This window comes from Pan troglodytes, chromosome 6, assembly GCF_028858775.2.
Source record: "Pan troglodytes isolate AG18354 chromosome 6, NHGRI_mPanTro3-v2.0_pri, whole genome shotgun sequence".
NCBI classification, from domain to species: Eukaryota; Metazoa; Chordata; class Mammalia; order Primates; family Hominidae; genus Pan; species Pan troglodytes.
In genome coordinates, this window is record NC_072404.2 from 30962329 (window position 1) to 30983534 (window position 21206).

General features: G+C 39.7%; 1 protein-coding gene across 2 annotated transcripts in view; it reads right to left on the reverse strand.

Moving 5' to 3' along the window:
• Positions 1-1470: 1470 nt before the first annotated feature.
• Positions 1471-21206, reverse strand: part of SPMIP4 (sperm microtubule inner protein 4) — a 44758-nt gene continuing 25022 nt past the window's right edge. For both annotated transcript variants that reach the window (XM_009452791.5, XM_009452790.5), the window contains 5 exons: positions 20743-20924; positions 17317-17405; positions 8351-8525; positions 7958-8049; positions 1471-2527 (listed from right to left, as the gene is read on the reverse strand). In XM_009452791.5, the coding sequence (XP_009451066.1) occupies positions 1706-2527; positions 7958-8049; positions 8351-8525; positions 17317-17405; positions 20743-20924 (1360 nt within the window). In that variant the 3' untranslated portion in view covers positions 1471-1705. The remainder of the gene's footprint in view (positions 2528-7957; positions 8050-8350; positions 8526-17316; positions 17406-20742; positions 20925-21206) is intronic.

A 21206-nucleotide genomic window follows, 5' to 3' on the forward strand; every position in this document is an offset into this window, starting at 1 on the left:
AACAAAAACAAAAACAAAACACACACACACACACAAAAGAACCAGTTAGTAAACTAACACATTTTGTAAAAAAAAAAAAAAACAAACCAAAAAAACAAAAACAAAAAACACACACACACAAAACAAAAAAATTGAGCTTTTTGATGAGCATGCTTGGAGTTTGGTATTTTCTGTCATCAAATAAGGGCAGATTCATTAGCTTTAACAATCAGCAGAGTTAAAGGAAAGGCTGACTTCCTCTTAGTTGAGGAGCATGACTATGACAATGCCTAAAGAGAAGGCTGTGCCACCCTTGCATGGAGGTAGGCAGAGTGAACACCATATTTAGAATGTAATTTCTAACTAATTTCCACACAACCCAGGGAAGCTGGGTACAAAGGTATGAACATTACACAAAACTCTAGGAGTGCAATCAAAACCTCAAATTTTTATACTGGAGAGTTACATCTTCCAAAGTTTATTATTTGGAATTCCATTCCAGTGATCTACTCTGTGATAAAAAGTGTGTACACTATATCTCCCTCACCTCGGACACTCCCAATTGCATTACATATTAAAGGCTATAGAGAACCCAGTGACCAAGGCATGCAACTGACATTGTTGCTCCGATTTCCCCAGTATTATTTCACCATGTAAACTTTTACTTCCTGTCATAATGTAACTAGTGCTGTACAGAATGCAGTTGGAAAAAAATTCTCTAACTTCAGCCCAGAATAGTTTTAAGGAGGTTACAACCAAACGACATGTTGGTCATAAAATTAAAATAAATATTCACAAAATACTTAAAGAAATTCCTCTTGAACTTCCACGATAGACTATGTTTAAAATCTACCTCTTGGCACATTAAATGAATTGACTTGCATATGGGAGTTAGCCAAACTCTTAGAGAACACACTCCAGAAATGAAGATTTGGGGCTCTGTAATAACTGATACCAAGCCATCCTTTCTTGCTATAATTAGAACTCACCAGTTGCTAATTAAGGCCATTGCTAGATCTTCAGTAAAATAATTTTATCTGCATAAAAGAAACAGTTATGTTTCTCAATCAGAAGGTTAAGGGTAAGCAAACAATTCAATTTGTAATGTGTACATGCAGAGAGTTTTGGGTTTCATTTTTTTTGCTGACTTATTTTCTTTACATGTTTACATAAAGGAACAGAGTCCACATACTTTTAAGACAATATAGTTTTTAGAGGTGTCCATCCCTCAATTAACTAGGTGTCTGGGTTTTGTCTTTTCTACCTAATGCTACTATGTACAAAAATTTACATAAAGGGACAGTGTTCTCATTTTTATTAAGATACTATAATTTGTATAGTCATTCATTAATTATTGATCATTTGAGTTCTTTCCAGCTTTTCAATTTTTTTTGGTGAAACAATGATGTAAACTTTGTTGTACACATTGCTTTTTGTGATTTTAGAAAATTTCCTTGTATAATCTGAAGATGAGAGATTAAAGACTATAAATTTTTCTAGTTCTAATATTTTATTGCCAAATTGTTAAACTTTTCAAGAAGTCATAACATCACCTTTTCTGGGTTCCTCCAACCAGATACTAACTTAAATTCCTGAAAATGTAAACCTCACTAACAAGGTCCTTGTGGTTTAATCTAGAAAACAGAATCCAGCAATACGAAGGAAATTCTGTTATATTTTTTAGCTTCTTGCAAGAGGCTGGGTTTTGAAGGGAAGAATGAGTATCTCAATTATAGAAATAATAGGAATTATGGCCATAGAATTGGTGCTTCATCCCCGAATGCTCATTATCCCTGAGGTCTTTATGGTCTTCTAGAATTGATTTATGGAAACGCTTTTGTGCACCAGTTTTTGAAAAAGAGTTCTTAAGCTCCAGCAGGTTGGTCTGAGGTTTGGTCACTCTAGCTCTAGGAATCCAACCAAGAACAGGTCTTGTTTCTTCATTGTTTTCCATATTCAAGAACAACTCTTCTTCTGGCTTACTTAAAAAATGTTCTAAAGTGAAAGCTTCCGTGTCTTGTTTATTTTGTAAAACACTAGGTTTACTAAGGCTAACAGGGTTTGGACATATATTATACTGATCACGTAGGGGAGATTTAAGATTTTCATAGTGAATCCAGTGGTCTGGTTTACAGTAAGGTGTGGGTTGGGTTTTTAGTGACTGCTGTCTCCAGTATAAATCTTCTGTCTTTTTAGTATCTGTGATTTTTGGAAATGGCTTTATGTCATAAATGCTAGTCAGGTCTTTTGTTGGGTAACAAGATGGGAGTTCATAGGTAGACAGCAAGCTCTGTTCTTCTATGATCTTCTCTTCAATATCCTGGTTTTTATGGGTCACACCGGCTGGTATGTTATCACTAAGTGCCATCATTTCTTTAGAACTGGGTACAAAGGTATGAAAATTACACAAAACTCTAGGAGTACAATCTGGACAGGAACGTGGTCTTTGCTGGACTATAGCCTCCAGAGAACGTCGGTTCTGAATTAATCGGGCAATTCGTCCTTCCAACGGTCTGGGAGGTTTGAAGACAGGATGGAATTTTTCTTGCTGTAGTTGTGGGATAAAAAGGAGAAAAAAATTGATCAGGGATATTGCCACAAATGGTAGGTCAAAAGTCATACCCATTTTCATTGTCTGAGTACACGAGATGGGCGTAGGAGTGTACATTGCAATGCTCTTTGATACTAATTTAAAGACATTGAAATTTGGGTCCAAATACATTTTCCTCCTTTACTGGTTTTAGAGAGTATGAAAGGGGCATGTTTTTTATTTGGCTATACAGAACTCTTTCTGTGTGGGAACTCTGCTTTTAAACTTCAAAGATATAAAGCAATCACTGGAATAAAACTTCTGTCCATCACTAACAGATGGCATTAGCAGTGTGTGCAGTTATTTAATCTCAGCCAAAGTCTCCTTTATTAGGCCTTAGCAAGTGCCCTTAAACCTTGGCTGAATCAGAATCATCTGCAGAGCTGGCATGAAATTCCTAAGCTCCTAAGACCCTCCAAGACTGTGGGTCAGAAGGTCTGTAGTGGGCCCCAGGAAGCTGAATTTTATTTTATTTTTTTATTTTTTCTTTCCTTTCTCTTTGGTTTTCATTCTCTTATGGTTTTGGCAGGTTTTGACAGTATTAGAGTAATGCGAACCTCATAAAACAAGTTGCGGAGTGTATTAATTTGCTAGCGCTGCCATAATGAAGTACCACAAACTGGGTGGCTTAAACAATAGAAATTTATTGTCTCATAGTTCTGGAAGTTCAGCCTCAGTGTATTGGCAGGGTTGGTTTCTTCTGAGGGTTGTGAAGAAAAATCTGATTCCTGCCTCTTCCCAAGATTCTGGGTGGTTTAATGGAAATCTTTAGTGTCCCTTGGCTTGTAGAGGCATGACCCCACTGTCTGCTTTCATGTTCACAAGACATTCTCTCTGCAGCATGTCTACCTCTAAATTTTCTTTTTATAAGAACACCAGTTAGATTGGATTAAATTCACCCTCATGACCTCATTTTAACTTGATTACCTTGGAAATGACCCTATTTCCAAATAAGGTCACATTCTAAGGTACTTGGGATTATGCTACAACTTCAACAAAAGAGATTACCCATAATATGGGGTAATTTAACCTTCCTTACATTCTAAAAATCTTGTGTAAGATTGGTGTTATTTCTCCTTGAAGATTAGAAAAGATTTACCAGTAAAACCACTTGGGTCTAGACTTTCCATTTTAGGAGGGTTTTTGATAAATTCAATTTATTATTATGTATAGGACTATTCAGATTTTCTTTATCTTCTCATGCCAATTTTGGGAGGACCACTTTTTAAGGACACTTGTCAATTTTAAGTTATGATCCTTTTAATGCCTGGAGAATATGTAATGATAATCTTTTAAAAAAATTCATTATAACTGTGATTTATGTGTGTATTCTTTTGTTCTTAATCAATCTAACTAGAAGTTTGTCAATTTTGTTGATCTATTCCAGGGATCAGAAAACTTTTTTCTGTGAAAGGCCAAGTAGTAATAAGCTCATAATTTAGTGTAAGCATTGTGGACCATATGATCATCATTGTAACAATGCAACTCTGCCATTGTTGAATAAAATCAACCATAAACAATCCATAAACAAATGAATATTGCTGAGTTCTTTTATTTTCTTTTTGTGAAGATAGAGTCTTGTTATGTTGCCCAGGCTGGTCTCTAACTACTAGGCTCAAGCAATCCTCCTGCCTTTGCCTCCCAAAAATGATAGGATTACAGGCCTGAGCCACTGTGCCCAGCAACTGTTGCCATGTTCTAATAAAATTTATTTACAAAACCAAAAATAACCACAATGAGTTAATACTCCACAGTCACCGTATAATCAAAAAGAGAGAAATAAATAACTGTTGGCATTTATGTTGAGTAATAAAAACCCTCATACATTTCTGGTTGGAATGTAAAGAGTTACAGCCACTTTGAAAAATGGTTTTGAAGTTTCCTAAAATCATATAACTACTCTCCCAAAACAAAAACATATGTCCATACACAGATTTGCATGTAAATATATGGAAGCTGAATTTTCAATGAGCATTTCAGGTGATGGTGAGGCTGGAGATTTGCTATGCTTTGAGAAACACTGGTCTGAGGTGTCATGTCTGTGCTTCTTTTTAAGTTGTTTTATAAATATTATGAACTCAATTATGTCTGGTAACTGCGAAAGTAGTGAGTGTATTTAAAGTGCTATTAATAGATACACGCTGGGTGGTGGGAAGAGGACGCAGCTGACTGGGAGGGGGTATGAGGAGGAAACTTTCTGGAATGATAGTATTCTGTATCTTGATAGGGGTTTGGGTTACAAAGGTGTGTTTGTTAAAACTCGATGAATGTACACTTAAGATTTGTGCAATTGCATTGAACTTTATTTCACCTTAAAAGAAAAAAAAACCGCAAACAAATATTGAACTCTGGTTGATAATATACATGCTGAATGTTTAGGAGTGAAGTATACTAATGTCTGCAATTTACTCTAAAATGCATACAAATAATATATTTTTATTATTTCTGGATGATGGATGGTTAGAGGGATGGAAAGATGGATAGATTATGTGATAAAACAAGCATAGCAAAATGTTAGTGGTAGAATCTAGGTGGTGAGTATATGGGTGTTAATTATACTTTTTTTTTTTTTACTTTTCTGTATGTTTCAAACATTTTATAATAATATGTTAAAGTAAAAAAACTACCAAAGAATGTATGTATAATGATGATGGAATTGACAGCAGAGATAATACAAATGAGAGTAGTGAGAAAATAATCACTGTAGCTTGGACTTAAAAAAATGGACTTAGGAACATCCTTTTGAAAGCTAATCTGCTTATAGTCAGAGAAATTTCCATATTGAGGTAACAAATTTGTTACAGCCTTTAGCTAATCAAGTTTGAGTAAATACTGTGATGAAAAAACTTCAGCTCTTTGACGTGCTTTGTTAAATTTGTCATAAAAAAGGACAGGACTTATCATATTGTACTTTGACCATATATATTTCTGTATGCAAGAAGCAGTTTTTAGTGCTTTTATTTTACACTACTACAATAAAATATTTCATACACATTTTTATTACCATTAAAACATGTTTTCCCAGTCTGTTCTTTATGGTTTAATCAGAAACCAGCAAGAGTCACTAAAACTTTCTTTTAAACTTCCAATTATCTTAGGTATATTTTATCTCGTTATTCATAAATATTTAAGAGTTGATTTGCTTGCACAATGATTTTGTATATAACATATTTGGCAAACATCCTGTATATAATGGAATATGTATTTTGTACATACCATACAGGGTCGAATCTCTGGAAATCTGGACAGTTGTTGAACACACCTGACAACATGTGTTCATATAATATTTTCTATACTTAGAGAATGCTCATTGCAAATTCAACATAAAAATTATTAAAAACCCTTCAGTGAATGATAAAACACAGTCTATAAACCTGCTCCTGGTGTTATGATTTTATATCACCTTAGGAAATGCTGAAGCAAATGTAAAATCAGTATGTTCAGCTCAGTTTTTATTTTATTTATTAATTTATTTTGAGATGGAGTCTCACTCTGTTGCCCAGGCTGGAGTGCAGTGGCACAACCTTTGCTCACAGCAACCTCTGCTTCCCAGATTCAAGCGATTCTCCCACCTTAGCCTCCTGAGTAGCTAGGACTACAGACATGTGCCACCATGCCCGGCTAATTTTTGTATTTTTAGTAGAGACAGGGTTTCACCATGTTGGCCAGGCTGGTCTCCAACTCCTGACCTCAGGTGGTCCACCCGCCTCAGTCTCCCAAAGTGCTGGGATTATAGGCGTGAGCCACCGCGCCTGGCCCTCAGCTCAGTTCTTTTGTTTTCTTTTTTCCCCCCACCCAGCATGATCTTGGCTCACTGCAACCTCTGCCCCATCCCCCCGGTTCAAGCGATTCTCCTGCCTCAGCCTCCAGAGTAGCTGGGATTACAAGCGCCCACCACCACGCCCGGCTAATTTTTGTATTTTTAGTAGAGGTGGGTCTCACCATGTTGGCCAGGCTGGTCTCAAACTCCTGACCTCAGGCAATCCACCCGCCTCAGCCTCCCAAAGTGTTAGGATTACAGGCATGAGCCACCGAGCCTGACCCAGCTCAGTTTTTAAAGTGTTCACACTGAAATAATCTTACAGATGCTTTTCCATGTGTTTTTCACAATTTATATATCTTCAAAATGTTAATTTTGTTTTCAAAATTTGTAGTTGTCGAGAATAAAATTTAGGCCTCAAATAAAACAACACATATGCAAACTATTAGGTCATTTCATCTCATTTACATAATTAAACCAACAGATTATACTTTTGCTTATTAAAGGGCTCGATTATTTCTTCCAGGCCATTTCGCATAATCAATTTAAAAGTCTCTATTGATATCTGCAGAGAATGTATTGGCTTTTCATTGTAATTCAGCCAGCTCTCAATTATTATGAATATCAGGAGGAAGCCTTTATTTCTTCAAAAGCAATGGTAATGTACAAGATATATAAATATGCAAAGGGCCAGGCGCAGTAGCTCACGCCTGTAATCCCAGCACTTTGGGAGGCCAAGGCGGGCGAATCACGAGGTCAGGAGATCGAGACCATCCTGGTCAACATGGTGAAACCCCGTCTCTACTACAAATACAAAAATTAGCTGGGTGTGGTGGTGCGTGCCTGTAATCCCAGCTATTCTGGAGGCTGAGGCACGAGAATCGCCTGAACCCAGGAGGCGGAGGTTGCAGTGAGCTGAGATTGTGCCACTGTACTCCAGCCTGGCAACAGAGTGAGACTCTGTCTCAAGAAAAAAAAAAAAGCAAAGATCTATGGAATTTACTAGGAATCTCATTAAATCACTAGTTAAATTCTTTTGTAAACTGCTTCTTTTGTAAGTTATTTCAGCAACAGTAGCATAGTAGAAAATCTCTTAAAAAAAAACCACTCTGAAGAAGAAAAGAAATCTCTTTTTATTTTTTTGAGACGTAGTCTCGCTCTGTCGTCTAGGCTGGAGCGCAGTGGCACGATCTCAGCTCATTGCAACCTCTGCCTCCTGGGTTCAAGCGATTCTTCTGCCTCAGCCTCCTGAGTAGCTGGGAGTAGAGGCGAGTGCCACCACGCCTGGCTAATTTTTGTATTTTTAGTAGAGACAGAGTTTCACCATATTGGCCAGGCTGGTCTCGAACTCCTGACCTCGTGATCTGTCCGCCTCGGCCTCCCAGAGTGCTGGGATTACAGGTGTGAGGCACTGTGCCTGGCCCAAGAAAAGAAATCTTGCTTGTTTTCCCAAACAGCAGACAAAGTATTCAAACCAGTTCAAATCAGCTCAGAATTCACTTCTAAAATGAGTAAAAATTTCCATTTGCTAACTTGGTTGCTAAAACCCAAGACACAAAAAGTGGCAAAGCAAGAAGGAGCCCAGCACTCTCCCCCCAAACAACTGAGAGTTGACTGCAATTACTTACAGGCTCTGGGTCAAATCCTATCTTTCCTGTTAACTCTGCTACCGTCTTTTCATGGTAATCATCCAGTTCAAGGGGGTCCATGGGCCCCAGACCTTAATGGAAACATCATCTTATTATTTTGTTAGGGTAAACGAAGAACGACAGTTATATTACCCTTTATAGGAAAACTTACCCATTCCTTTTGTAATATAATTAGAACCAATAAAATGAAAACCAACCCTACCTCCCAGCTACCTATGAAGAGAAATTTACCACCCACCTTAATTCTTATTACTTAGGATTTAAATACTTCGAGAAAAAGGCAAAAACATGAGAAGTTGAAAGCTTGTCATAGCATTTGTTAAATATTCCAATTTTGTTCTAATTTTTACTTGTATGAAAGTGAACTCATACCTGTAAAATCATGAGTGTACGAAGTGAGCCAGTGGGACCTCTCAAGATTTCTTTGTATGTTGGCTTCTTTGGCAGAGCAAATAGGGTCCCATGAATTTAAAGAAGTGTTAGGAGCGAAGGTTTTAGGAGGTTTTGGGTAGAATACTGGCTTATTTTTCTCAACACCTCTGGGAAACTAAAATATGAACATAAAGATTACTGCTGTTAATGTCATCTAGTAGAATAAGAGCTGATTCATGATCTCAGCAGGAAAGAGGCAAAGGAAATTCCAGGCTGACGTCAGAATGTTGTTTTTTTTTTTGGTCATTAATTACTAGTTAATTACTAATTGCTATAATTGGAACCATATATAGAGTTAAACACAATATTCTATCAAATAAATGGTAAGGTCTTTTCTAAAAGTCTTTTGCCTTAGCTGGGACTTTGATAATGTGTATTGGAGAAATGTCCCTGAATATTCTACCTCCAGTGAAATTTTATTAGCAATACAAAGGGCTCTAAGGTGGTCTTTGGGCTAAGTTTAGCTAAAATTGTGTGCCTTCTACTTTTCCTTCCATGCCTGAAATGAAACCATTTGATGTCTTTTATGAATTTCCAATGAAGTTTAAATCACTCAAATTCAAATAAAATTTTCATTCTTCAGACGTAACTAGAGAGTTTTATTTTATATTTTCAAAAGAGCTATGCATGTAAACATGAGTGAATAAGTGAGTTTCACTGCAGTCTTTTTGATTACTTAGAAATTCACCTTTTCTCAGTATCTCTCTTATGATACTTAATATTTACTAAGCACCTATATGTGCACAGTAGTGGCTGCAAACAAGCATGGATCCAAAACAAATCTTGCCATCCAGGAACATATTGGCTAGTAGGGGAGATAAAGCATGAAACACAAATGACAAAAAGATTTTAACAAGTAATTCTTTGTCATAAAAGAAGTAAAGACACTTTTTTTTTTTTTTTTTTTTTTTTCCCAGAGACAGGGTCTCACCCTGCCACCCAGGCTGGAGTGCAGTGGTACAATCATAGCTCACTGAAACCTCCAACCCTTGGGCTCAAGTGATCCGCTGGCCTCAGCCTCCTGAACAGCCTGGACTACAGGCCTGTACCACCACTCCTGGCTTTTTCTTTAAAAAATACTTTTTGTAGAGACAGGGTCTCATCATGTTGCCCAGGCTGGTCTCAAACTCCTGACCTCAAGAGATCCTCCTACTTCAGCCTATCAAGCATTAGGATTATAGACATGAGCTACCATGCTCGACCATGAGACACAATTATTTGAAAGTTCAAAGAAGGGAGAGATTGAATTCACCTGAATGGGGAAGTGGAGCTGGGAAACAGGGAGGGAGGGTGAAGACAAGAGGCCATGTCATGTTATATGCAGAAACTGGGCCTTGAATGATGTGCAGAGATGTGGAGGCCAAAGGAACAGCAGGAGCAGAGGTATGGATAGTGGTGGCAAGTGTGGAACTAGCATTTCTTCAACATTAGGCTGCTGGGTGCCCTCACAGCCAGGCCCACCCTTAACACTTGAGGGCCTGGGATGAAAGTACAAATGGAAGTCTGTATTCCATTTCACTAAATAAATTTATAAATCAAGTAAATAAACGTTAAATAAAATATGTTCCTTTCACCTGCTTTGACAAAATATCTCCGGAACAACCTGGAAGACCAGGTTTAAATTTGGACTTCTTGGACTACTTCGAGTTCTGCACTGGGACAGGGTGGTTCAGGGAGAGCCAGCCGCTGGCCCCTGGCCTCAGCACCCTGACTGCTTTCTTCTTTACCCACCCCATTTACCCACCACCTCACTTCTAGCAAACAGGCATGCAGTCATGTTTTGGTCACTCCTTTGGCCATGAGGTATATATCAGCTTGGCAGCACTGCCAACCCTTGGGAAGATGGACTTAAGGAAGAGACCCTAAGAAGGGCCTAGGATTGGGTTTAAAGCCATTTGGTCAGGGAATTCTGTGGTTCAAGATCATGGTCAGGGGAGGGAGACAGAGGAGCATGGGCTCCAGACGAACATATCCTCTTGCTCCACAGAAAGGGCCACAGCCAGAGGAAGGCCAGAACTGGCCCTCTAAAGTGTGGGGCCTTCTAAAGTTCCTGGGCCTAAGGGTTATGCTGTTCATAGCAACCCTGTGAGATTAGAGTGATTCCATTTTACATATACAGTAATCATGGTAAAAGGCACTGCTACCCCTATAAACCTTTAACAAATATGTGGCTTACTTATTCAGGGATAAAGAAAGCCCCTTTTGATCTCCTTATCTTTTTCATTATTTGCAGAGCCAGTTTACTTGGAAATAGGAAGGACTGTTTTTTTTTTTTTTTTTGAGATGGAGTCTTGCTCTTGCTCTTGTCCCCCAGACTGGAGTGCAGTGGTGCGATCTTGGCTCACTACAACCTCTGCCTCCCGGGTTCAAGTGATTCTCCTGCCTCAGCCTCCCAAGTAGCTGGGACTACAGATGTGCGCCACCACGCCCGGCTAATTTTTGTACTTTTAGTAGAGTCTGGGTTTCACCATGGTTGGCCAGGCTGGTCTCCAACTCCTGACCTCAGGTGATTTGCCTGCCTCGGCCTCCCAAAATGCTGGGATTACAGGCATGAGTCACCATGCCCGGCCAAGAAGGACTTTTAAAAAAATATTGTTCTACGGGGCTGGATTAATCTTGTATCTTACACTGGTTGAACTAACAACAGAGATCTACTGAAACACATTCAAGGGCACGGGAAAGGAAATAAGCAATGTGAAATTTTACTGTAGCGTGTGATGTCTTGAGAAGGGGCTAAAGAGGCAGGAAACATTTGAGAGGGGAACCGGCCAATTTTCAGTACGTTAAGGGGATGTTACTCTGAGAGGATACTGAGAGAGGGGTGGTGGAAGTCATTCACTCCAAAGGTATTCATTGGCTCGATACACTAAACTCAGGGTACAGTTTGTATCTGATATGGAAGATAAGCCTACGGCAGAAAGGAATTCCAGTTCCTGAGATGTTAGTTTCTAGACAGACACTCCAGTCTACAAAGAAGTGACATTAGTTGTTTTGAATTTGGAATATATTCTCAGAGGAATAGTACTATATAAATGGTGGTTACATTCCCAGCATAGCTCATATAATATATGTAACTCATAACCTATTTAATAAACATTTACTGAATACCTATTGCATGCAAAACCATGTACAAGGTTCTGAGAGTTCTGTGCTAGGCACCAAAACTCCATAAATTGTCACTAAAATAACATGGTTGTAATATATTAAATGAAACAAAAAAAGCAAATATAGTTTTTTTTTTGTTTTATTTTAGTCTTGAATGATGGGGCTTAACCAGGTTAAATAGGGGAGGTTAAAAGGTTTACTGTGGAGACCACATTGCCATTTGCAGAGGCTTTAGCATTTGGGAATACTGGTTCTTTATTAGATATTTTAATTAATTCTATTAGCACCATTTTTACACTAACAGGTTATGATAAGGCACTTCGTTCATTTACATCTGGAATGAAGACAGAGAGAGAGAGAGAGAGAGAGAGAGACGGAGAGAGGGAGCAAATGAGAGACTGGCAGAGAGAATTATTTTTGGCCTCTAGTCAGGGCTTAGGAAAGAGAGATGGCTGAAGGGAGAAGAGGACGCCTGGTTGGATAACAGCGCTGCCTGAGATGGAATGGTGGGAACACTGCGGGTGTGAGACAGAAGATGAGGAGAGAGACAGACAGTTTGTTTCCCATTCTGGGCACCTTGTCTGTCAATGGGCCTGAGCAGGTGGGAGGGGGCACAGGGTGCTGGCAGTCATGGAGAGGTGCACTGTGGGCGTCCAGTTATTTGGTAAGATGACTCCTTTCTAAAGGAGGTCCCTGCATGATCACCAAATTCATTATGGCCACTTAAGGATGAGTGTGGAGTATGGGTGGTATGTTGGAGAGAGAATTGTCCCTGGAATGAGGAAAGTATCTCTAGGATGGGAATGGGCATTTTAGATTGGAAAGATGGCAGGTGGATCAAGAAGAAAAACTGCTCCCCTTTGAAGGGGTGATATCAGTGAGCTCTCTTTCAAAGGGAAGCCAAGGGTCTGTCCAAATATTTAGGTTTGCAGAAAGCTGGGTTGTAATGAACACTGTGTTATTCTCAGTGAGGCTTTGAAAATGGTTTTGTTAAAAACATTTCAAAAAGTCCAAAGTAAGGAGGTTTATGGCACTTGACCTTTGTGATTATATCTCATCTTATCAGCAAATGATTACAAGGTAGATTTCATCCTAGAGACTATTCTCATATCCTAAAAGCTAAGGCTAGACATTCAAGTTCTTGAGAAATAGGACAAAAGTCTTCACTTGAGTAAGCAATGAAACAAACAGCCCAGAAGAGTCAAGTATTAAAACCTATGTACGGGCCACACACAGTGGCTCACACCTGTAATCCCAGCACTTTGGGAGGCCGAGGAGGGAGGATCACTTGAGGCCAGGAGTTTGAGGCCAGCCTGGACAACAGGGTGAACCCATCTGTACTAAAAATACAAAAATTAGCTGGGCATAGTGGCGCACATCTGTGGGCTTAGGTACTCTGGAGACTGAGGCAGGAGAACTGCTTGAACCTGGAAGGCGGAGGCTGCAGTGAGCCGAGATTGTGCCACTGCACTTCAGCCTGGGTGACAGAACAAGACTCCATTTCAAAATAAAAATAAAACCTATTTATGTTTGCCAATTGGAAAAGGAAAAGGAATGTTGATTGGTTTGGTAACAGATGGAAACGATCAGTGAGAAGAGATCTCAGCGGGAAGAGAAGGGTAGCAGGAGAGGCCCCGAATAGAGTGATAAGTACAATGATCACTAATGACTCTGATGGGGAAAACTGGGCCAGTCCAAAGAGGCAAAGCTAGGGCAGCTCTGGGGTCTGGGTGGGAAAGGGGCGTCTGATCTCAGTAGCTGCTCAAGGCACAGCTGCTGCATCCACATGCAACGTGAAAGGAGGAGGGAAAAACGACATTTAACACACTGTTAACATGAAGCCCCGGGACTTAATTTTTAAAAGGTTAACGTTCTTATGTGGAATATTCTCCTTTCCAAGGTTACCCATTTCTTTATGTTGCTAGGTCAACAAAGTATTATAACCATTGGAATAATAATACTGATAGCAGCTAATATTTATTATGAACTTACGATGTACCAATATTGTGCTGGGTGCTTTTCTGTGTATTTCATTCTCAGGACAGCACTATCAGGTAGATTTTATTATTATTCCTGCTTTATCTATGAGGAAACTGGGTATTGAAGGATTAAGTATGTTACCCAGGTCACAGAACTGATAAGTTTTAGAGCAGTATGTTATACATATTTTCTTATTGGCTTGGATGGAAAGTACTAACATATGGTTCCCGGAGTTTTCTGTTTTGCAGCTAAGTGACACATTTTTGGACCTGCTTATCAGGTTAGTAGTGTCCCTTCTCCTTCCCTGGGTAGAGCAGAAGGAGGGAGAAGACTATTATCCCAGAAATGCAAGTTACAAGTCCTTGAGAAACAAGGCATTCTTGTTATGAGTTCCATTCTCAGAGAATGATGTAATTGGTGTGGGGTGCAGCCTGCACCCCTGGTGATTCTAATGTGCAGCCAAGGTTGAGGACCACTGCTCTGGCAATAGGAAAGGTAAATACTATAAAAAAAATCCTCCTGAGCCTGGTGTGGTGGTGCACAGCTGTAGTCCCAGATACTTAGGAGGCTGAAGCAGGAGGATGCAGAAGGCCAGAAGTTTGAGGATATGGTGTGCCATGATTGCACCTGTGAACAGCCACTGCACTCCAGCCTGGTGTTAAATAATTAATAGATCTGAGAAAGGCAGCATGAGACAGAATCTGTCTCTTTTTGGTTTTTTTTGAGACAGAGTCTCACTCTCACCCAGGCTGGAGTGCAGTGGTGCCACCTCGGGTCACTGCAGCCTCTGCCTCCCGAGTTCATGCGATTCTCCTGCCTCGGCCTCCTGAGTAGCTGAGGTTACAGGCATGCCCCACCATGCCCAACTAATTTTTGTATTTTTAGTAGAGTCAGTGTTCCGCCATGTTGGTCAGGCTGGTCTCAAGCTCCTGACCTCAACTGATCCACCTGCCTTGGCCTCCCAAAGTGTCTCCCAAAGGGATTACAGGTGTGAGCCACTGCATCTGGCCATCTCTTTTTCTGTTGTTTCTCATTTTTATTTAATATTTTAGAATTTAAAGCATTTAATTAAACAAAAACCAACTCATAAATTGGGCAGTCGCCAAACCAAAATAGATTCAGAGACTCTGCTGCCGCCAGGTGGTGGAAGAAGGTTTATGGACAGAAAAAGGAAAGTGACCTATAGAAAACAGAAGTGAGACACAGAAACAGCCAGATTGGTTACAGCTTAATGTTTGTCTTATTTGAACACGGTTTGAACAGTTGGCTGCCTTTGATTGGCCAAAACTAGGTGATTAGCACAAGAGTAGGTTACAGTCTGTTTATGCATCCAGTTAGGCTGCAGTTCATTCTGTATGGAGAAATCTTTAGGCCAAACTTAAAAGACATGAGGAGGTAGCTGTAGGCTATATTTAACAATTCCCCCTTTCTGGTTAGTGGGCAACATAGAGACCTCACCTCTTAAAAAAAAATCCTTTAATAGGAAGAGAACATTGTAGATAAAGAACATTGTAGATTACCTCCCCCAATTAAATGACAAAAGGCAGGAAAAATAGGAAGGACAAGTATAGGGTATTATCCTAGAGATTAGAGAAAAAAAAAAGGTGAGTCATGAGTTACTCCCACGAAGCTCAGCATCTATTTTATTTTTACTTCTTTGTCCAGGGAAATGCAAAACTTGATTAGAGTTAGGGATGAGCCAGAAGAAAATGTGAAAGGTTGAAAATTAAGAGCAGTTAATAAAGATTAAGAAAGTGGGATTAATCATCAGAAATAAGAAATACATAAATAAATCAGCCAAAAATATTTATGTACAATGCACTGTGGGGATATATACATAACATATTCTGTTCTCAAATAACTCATAATTTAATTGATGAAATATGAAATACGTGAAAAGTTACTGGTTATAGTATGTGTGGCAGAAGTCAGATGAGGGAGATATCATTTCTGCTGGAGTAATAATAATGCCTTATAAATTATAGTATTTTCTAGTTTTGAATCTTTCATATGATCCTCATATCTTGTGAAATTTACAGGACAGATTTTAGTGAAATTACCCAGATACGTTTTATGAATTGAAGCTCAGAAAAGGGAAATAATCTGCCTAGTATCACTTACACAGTAAATGGCAACAGAGGAGTGACCAGCAAGCACACAGGCCTCCTGACCTGGTTCTCTTTGCTACATAACAGAAACAAAGAGGGTTGAGCTGAGCCTTGAATTAGCAAGTGTTGGGCAGAGAGGACTTGGGAGGAGGGCATTCCAGGAAGGGAAATGGCATGAACCTGTTTGGGAACCAGTGGGTGGGGCCAGGCTGCAGGCTGGAGGTAAGGGCAGATCCTGAGGGGTCTCTGCACCTCAGTTAAAGCATCGGCATTTACGCTCAGGCAGAGGGGAGCTATTCAGGATGGCTGCCAAGGAATGTGACATGAGGAAAACAGGATTTTAATGACTAGGAAGAAACTTAGCTACAGATCTGGAGCCTTTGGCTATAAGAACATGTAATGATAGGATGGGTTCTAGAATAACTCTCATATTTCTGGGTTGTTTAGATATAGATTTTGCTTAAAAACTGAAAGAGATCCAGTAAAACAGACGCTTCGTTAGGACTTCTTTTTGACATTTAACTTTAAAAAAACAAACGGGAAATGACTTACTTTATAGATGACTCTGTGACATGGCGGTGACCACATGCTGGGCCTGTCATAATGGTTTGCCAGGTAAAATTCAAATGTTTTCAACCTCCCAAAATTATCACTTGCCTATCTCATGGATTGCTGGATGCCAAGAGATAATATATGGAGAACACTTGGCACTGCTTCTCACCAACCATGTTAGCTATTATTATTTTCAAACGTCTAGATATTTTCCCTCTTGATTTATAATTTTCTCTTTTTATCCATGTGGAGTTATGGGACAGAGGTTAAGGTCAGAGACTAGAATTTCACAAACCAGATTTCTGTGATCATGACATAGTCACAAATTCTGAGTCACAGTTTCCTTATCTATAAAATGGAAATGATGATGCTAACCTTAGGGGGTTATTGAAAGGGTTAAATGATGTATTTAGAGTGGTTAGGTGTGTAGCAATTTCTCAATAAATGGTGGCTATTGCTTTATTTCATTTTAAACTTGACACCAATATGATAATAATGGCTGGAACAATAATAGCTTGCAAATCTTTCTGGAATCTCCCACTTACTCTCTGCATATTTGGAGTGACTGGAGGTATTATAAGTTGTAAGAATAGGGTTGGAGGAACACAGTGTGAGAAATGCAGCCCTCCTCCACCATCTTCCTGGGGGCAATCTTTTTTTTTGGTAACTGTGGAATGTTCCATAACTACCAACAGTACATGAAATCAGCTAAGAAAACTGAAAAATGTAAATCATAGTCAAAATCTCAAATTTTACATTCAGATAGAAAATGAAAATAAACTTTTAGATTTTTTTTTTTTTTTTTTGAAACAGAGTTCACTCTGTTGCTCAGGCTGGAGTGCAGTGGCATGATCTTGGCTCACTGCAAACTTCACCTCCCAGGTTCAAGCGATTCTCGTGTCTCAGCCTCCCGAGTAGCTAGGACTACAGGCATGCACCACCACACCCGGCTAATTTCTGTATTTTCTAGTAGAGACAGGGTTTCACCATGTTGGTCAGGCTGGTCTCAAACTCCTGACCTCAAGCAATCTGCCCACCTTGGCTTCCCTAAGTGCTGGGATTACGGGCATGTGCCACCATGTCAAGCCTAGATTTTTATAAATGTATTGACTAAAAATATTTGTTACTTTCCTTTAAACACACATTTAAAAAGATACTTACATCATAATATACACCTTGACCTGGCCAAGTCAGTGCTTTCTTCTTTGAATCCATGGGAACATCAATCAGTTCATATCTATAAGGATTACCTGAAAATTTCAGGAAAAGCAATAAATAAGAACAGTCTTTTAAGGGATTAATAGGTACAATAAATAGAAATGAGATAATACAAGGTAGAGATGGATGTTGGTGTACATTTTACCTATGTAGTTACAGCTTTAGAGAGATTCAGCTTGCTCTTGAATTCTTTTTATTTATTTTTTTTAAGATAGCGTCTTGCTATGTTTCCCAAGCTGGACTTGAACCCTTGGGCTCAAATGATCTTTCCACGTCAGCCTCCTGAGTAGCTGGGACTACAGGGCAGGGCAGGCCACCACACTTGGCTTGTTGCTCTTGAATTCTTGAGCATGTGCAGGAGCAGCATGTGGGCCACACAGAGTGCGAATGAGTCTTTAACCCTAGTGCTCTCAGTAGTAATAGGAGTCACTAGTACTTCACCTTTCTTCTTAATGAGAGAGATCTTAGGTAAATAATAAGTGTTCCTGGATCCTCTTTCTGATCTTTTTTTCTGGCCTCTGGGGGCTCAACATATACATTTCTATATTATCTGTTTTGGCTTTTCTCTGCCTAAATATCAAGTTTTCTGAAACTGAGTTAGTACTTGCTTACCAAAAAGGTACTGAAAGGGAACATCTTAAACAATACAGCTTTTTAGATTTTGTTTTATATCTGATAAGCTTTACCAAACAGCATGGCTTGCTTTGCTCTCGTGATAAGTTTCAAGTTAAAGAATGTTCTGAATACCCATCTTCATATGTAATAGGAACAAGGGCTGGTGTTTATTGAACACTTACCATGTGCCAGTCACTGTACTGTTTTATATACATCACCACATGCAATTTTTAACATTACTATAAGAAAGGTACTGTTATTCCAACTTTAGTGAATAAGGAAATTGAAGCAGAGAGAGAATAAGTGATTTGTCCACATCTCAAAGGTAGAATTCAAACTCAGGCAATCTGATTCTAGAGTCTGCACTCTTAACTTCCTAACTTCTTTCCTTCCTTCCTTCCTTCTTTCCTTCCTCCCTTCCTCTTTCTCTCTCTCTTCCTTTTCCTCCCTCCCTTCTTTCCTCTCTCCCTCCCTCCCTTCGTTTTCTCTCTCTCTCTCTTTTTTTTTTTGAGACAGAGTCTCTCTGTCACCCAGGCTGGAGTGCAAGTGGCATGATCTCAGCTCACTGTAACCTCTACCTCCTGGGTTCAAGAGATTCTCACGCCTCAGCCTCCCAATTAGCCGGGACTACAGGCATGCACCACCAGGCCTGGCTACTTTTTGTAGTTTTACTAGAGACAGAGTTTTGCCATATTGCCCAGGCTGGTCTCGAACTCCTGGCCTCAAGTATCTGCCCACTTTGGCCTCCCAAAGTGCTAGGATTACAGGCATGAGCCACCACACCTGGCCCATGCTTCTTAGTTCTAATAAAGAAGAATTAAAATAAGTGGAAGAGTAGAAACCTAATGCTGTACTAGTTCCTGGAAAGATTTTTTTATAAGGGTTGTTAGAGTATGCTCATCTTTTAAAAATTCCCTAATAGTGACTGAATGGTTGGAGAGAGGTAGAGGCTTGGAAGAGCAGGAAATTAAGAGGACAACTTGTTTTTTCAGTCCCTTATGTTACTGCATTGAAAAGTGTTTTTACGGGCTGGCCATGGTCACTCATGCCTGTAATCCCAGCACTTTGTGAGGCTGAGGCGGGCAGATCACTTGACGTCAGGAGTTCGAGACCAGCCTGGCCAACATGGTGAAACCCTGTCTCTACTAAAAATACAAAAACTAGGTGGGTGGGTGGGTGTGGTGGCACGTGCCTATAGTCCCTGTTACTTGGGAGGCTGAGGCAGGAGAATCACTTGGACCCGGGAAGCAGAGGTTCCAGAAAGTGCCACTGCACTCTAGGCCTGGGCAACAGAGCAAGACTCCATCTCAAAAAAAAAAAAAGTGTTGTTATGAATTCAACACATATTTCTGTGATTTCTTGCTAACTATGTGTACTTCAGATAATTTCAGAAATTACTGAATTCAGGATTGAGAAAAAGAAATCTACTTTGACAATTTATGTAACAAAGTCATAAAAATTTTACTTGTTTAGGTATCATACTTATCATTTCCTTTAGAACATTTATAGTTCTTTTGCATGGCACCATCTCTCCCCACTTCTGCTATAGAGCTAAGCATGGTGCTCGATACTAACAGCCAGTATACTTGATATAGCTTTCACTGCCTTTTTCCAATGCTGCCTGGTCTGAGAGGCAATGGGAAAGTTCAGCATGGTACACACATACTGCAGTCATTATACGCTAGCAGGGTAAGAGAATAACTGCTAACATTTATCTCTGTTATTTGATAAGTAGGTTCTATTAATAATATTCCCATTTTGCAGACTGGGAAGCAGAACAGAGGAGTTCAGAAACTCTCCCATGGACCGCAGGTAAGTGGCAGATCCAGAATTCTACTCATGCAGTCTGACTCTAGAATCCATGCTCTTACATATTCCACTATGCTAGCTTTCAAAACGTTACTGTCTGCTAATAAGACACTGAGGTTGAGGCTGATGATGGCAATATTCTGTCCTTGCATTTTGGTCCAAATATTCATGTATAGAGGAACTGCAGGATAGGACAATTCTTGAGTCTTTTCTACCTCACCTAAATGCACTCAACAAATATTTGTCTTTGCCTACCATGTATCATTTCCGTCCCTCTCTCAAGTGTTTTCACTCTTTCTCCAGAGGTGGCCTCTCTGTTTACGCACATGTGTAGGACTCCTCAGCAAAGACCGAGGTGTCTAGTGTGGGAGAGATTCGATGACTAGTGTACGGGATTCCTGATAAAACACATTCACAAAGACTCCAAGGTTTGCAGCTGGGAGAACCTGCTCCAGGGTGTTAAGAAGGACTGAACAAACTACTCCCATTGCTTTCTGCATCTTATTTCAATGGGGATCTTTCAATTCTATCACTGCTGCTGCATCCACGTCCAGACTCTGTGATTGATGCAAACACTGTCCCTTGTGCTGATCACCTGGGCTAGGATGAAATTTTTAAAAGCTAAACCGTGAGAGCAGGAAAGAAATAAAAATAGAAAATAGAAGTGGAATAAAAACCACCAATTCTACAACGTTTTGGTTTCTGATTGTAACATGAGAGGCTGTGTCGAGGGGAAAGTTTGGGAGCACCTGCAGAGAGTCTGATTTGATGGGTCCATGGTGGCACGCCAGCTGATTTGTAAAGTCGCAGCTGTGAACAAGTTTCCTGATCTATTGAGTCACACATTTGTGACTTGAGTCCTTTGTGCTCCTTGCTTTAATTTTATTATTGAAGAAATCCCAATAATAAGAATTAATACAGTTCTGATTCCAGATCACATTTTACCTCTTGTCTTCAAAACTGTTGAATCATAAGCCTTGGTTGGCACTGTGGGAGGAAAGGGCTGCTGGGTGCGGGCTTTAATGCCCGTGTAGAGGTCCTCAGGTGACGTGAAGGTGGGGAACATGGCGCCGCGACAGATGTGTGTGTGGTAGGGGTGTTCAATTGGATATGGCAAGCAGATCTCTCTAAGATTTATTGAGGAAACAAAACAAAATGAAAAGAACAGAAAGAAGTATGGTTGAAAAAATTAATCATCAAAAATTTATTGGGACCCTTTTTTTAATGGCAGAAACTGTTCTAATGCTGGGGGATAGGACAGTGAGTCAATGTCCCTGTGCTCATGGAATTAGCATTCTCTTGGAATGTACACCACGAAACAGGACATTTTCTTAATTTTGCTAGACAAAACTAAATTTAATTTTAAAATAAATCATGCCCAATTCTTTATCAGTGAGTAAGTTTCATAA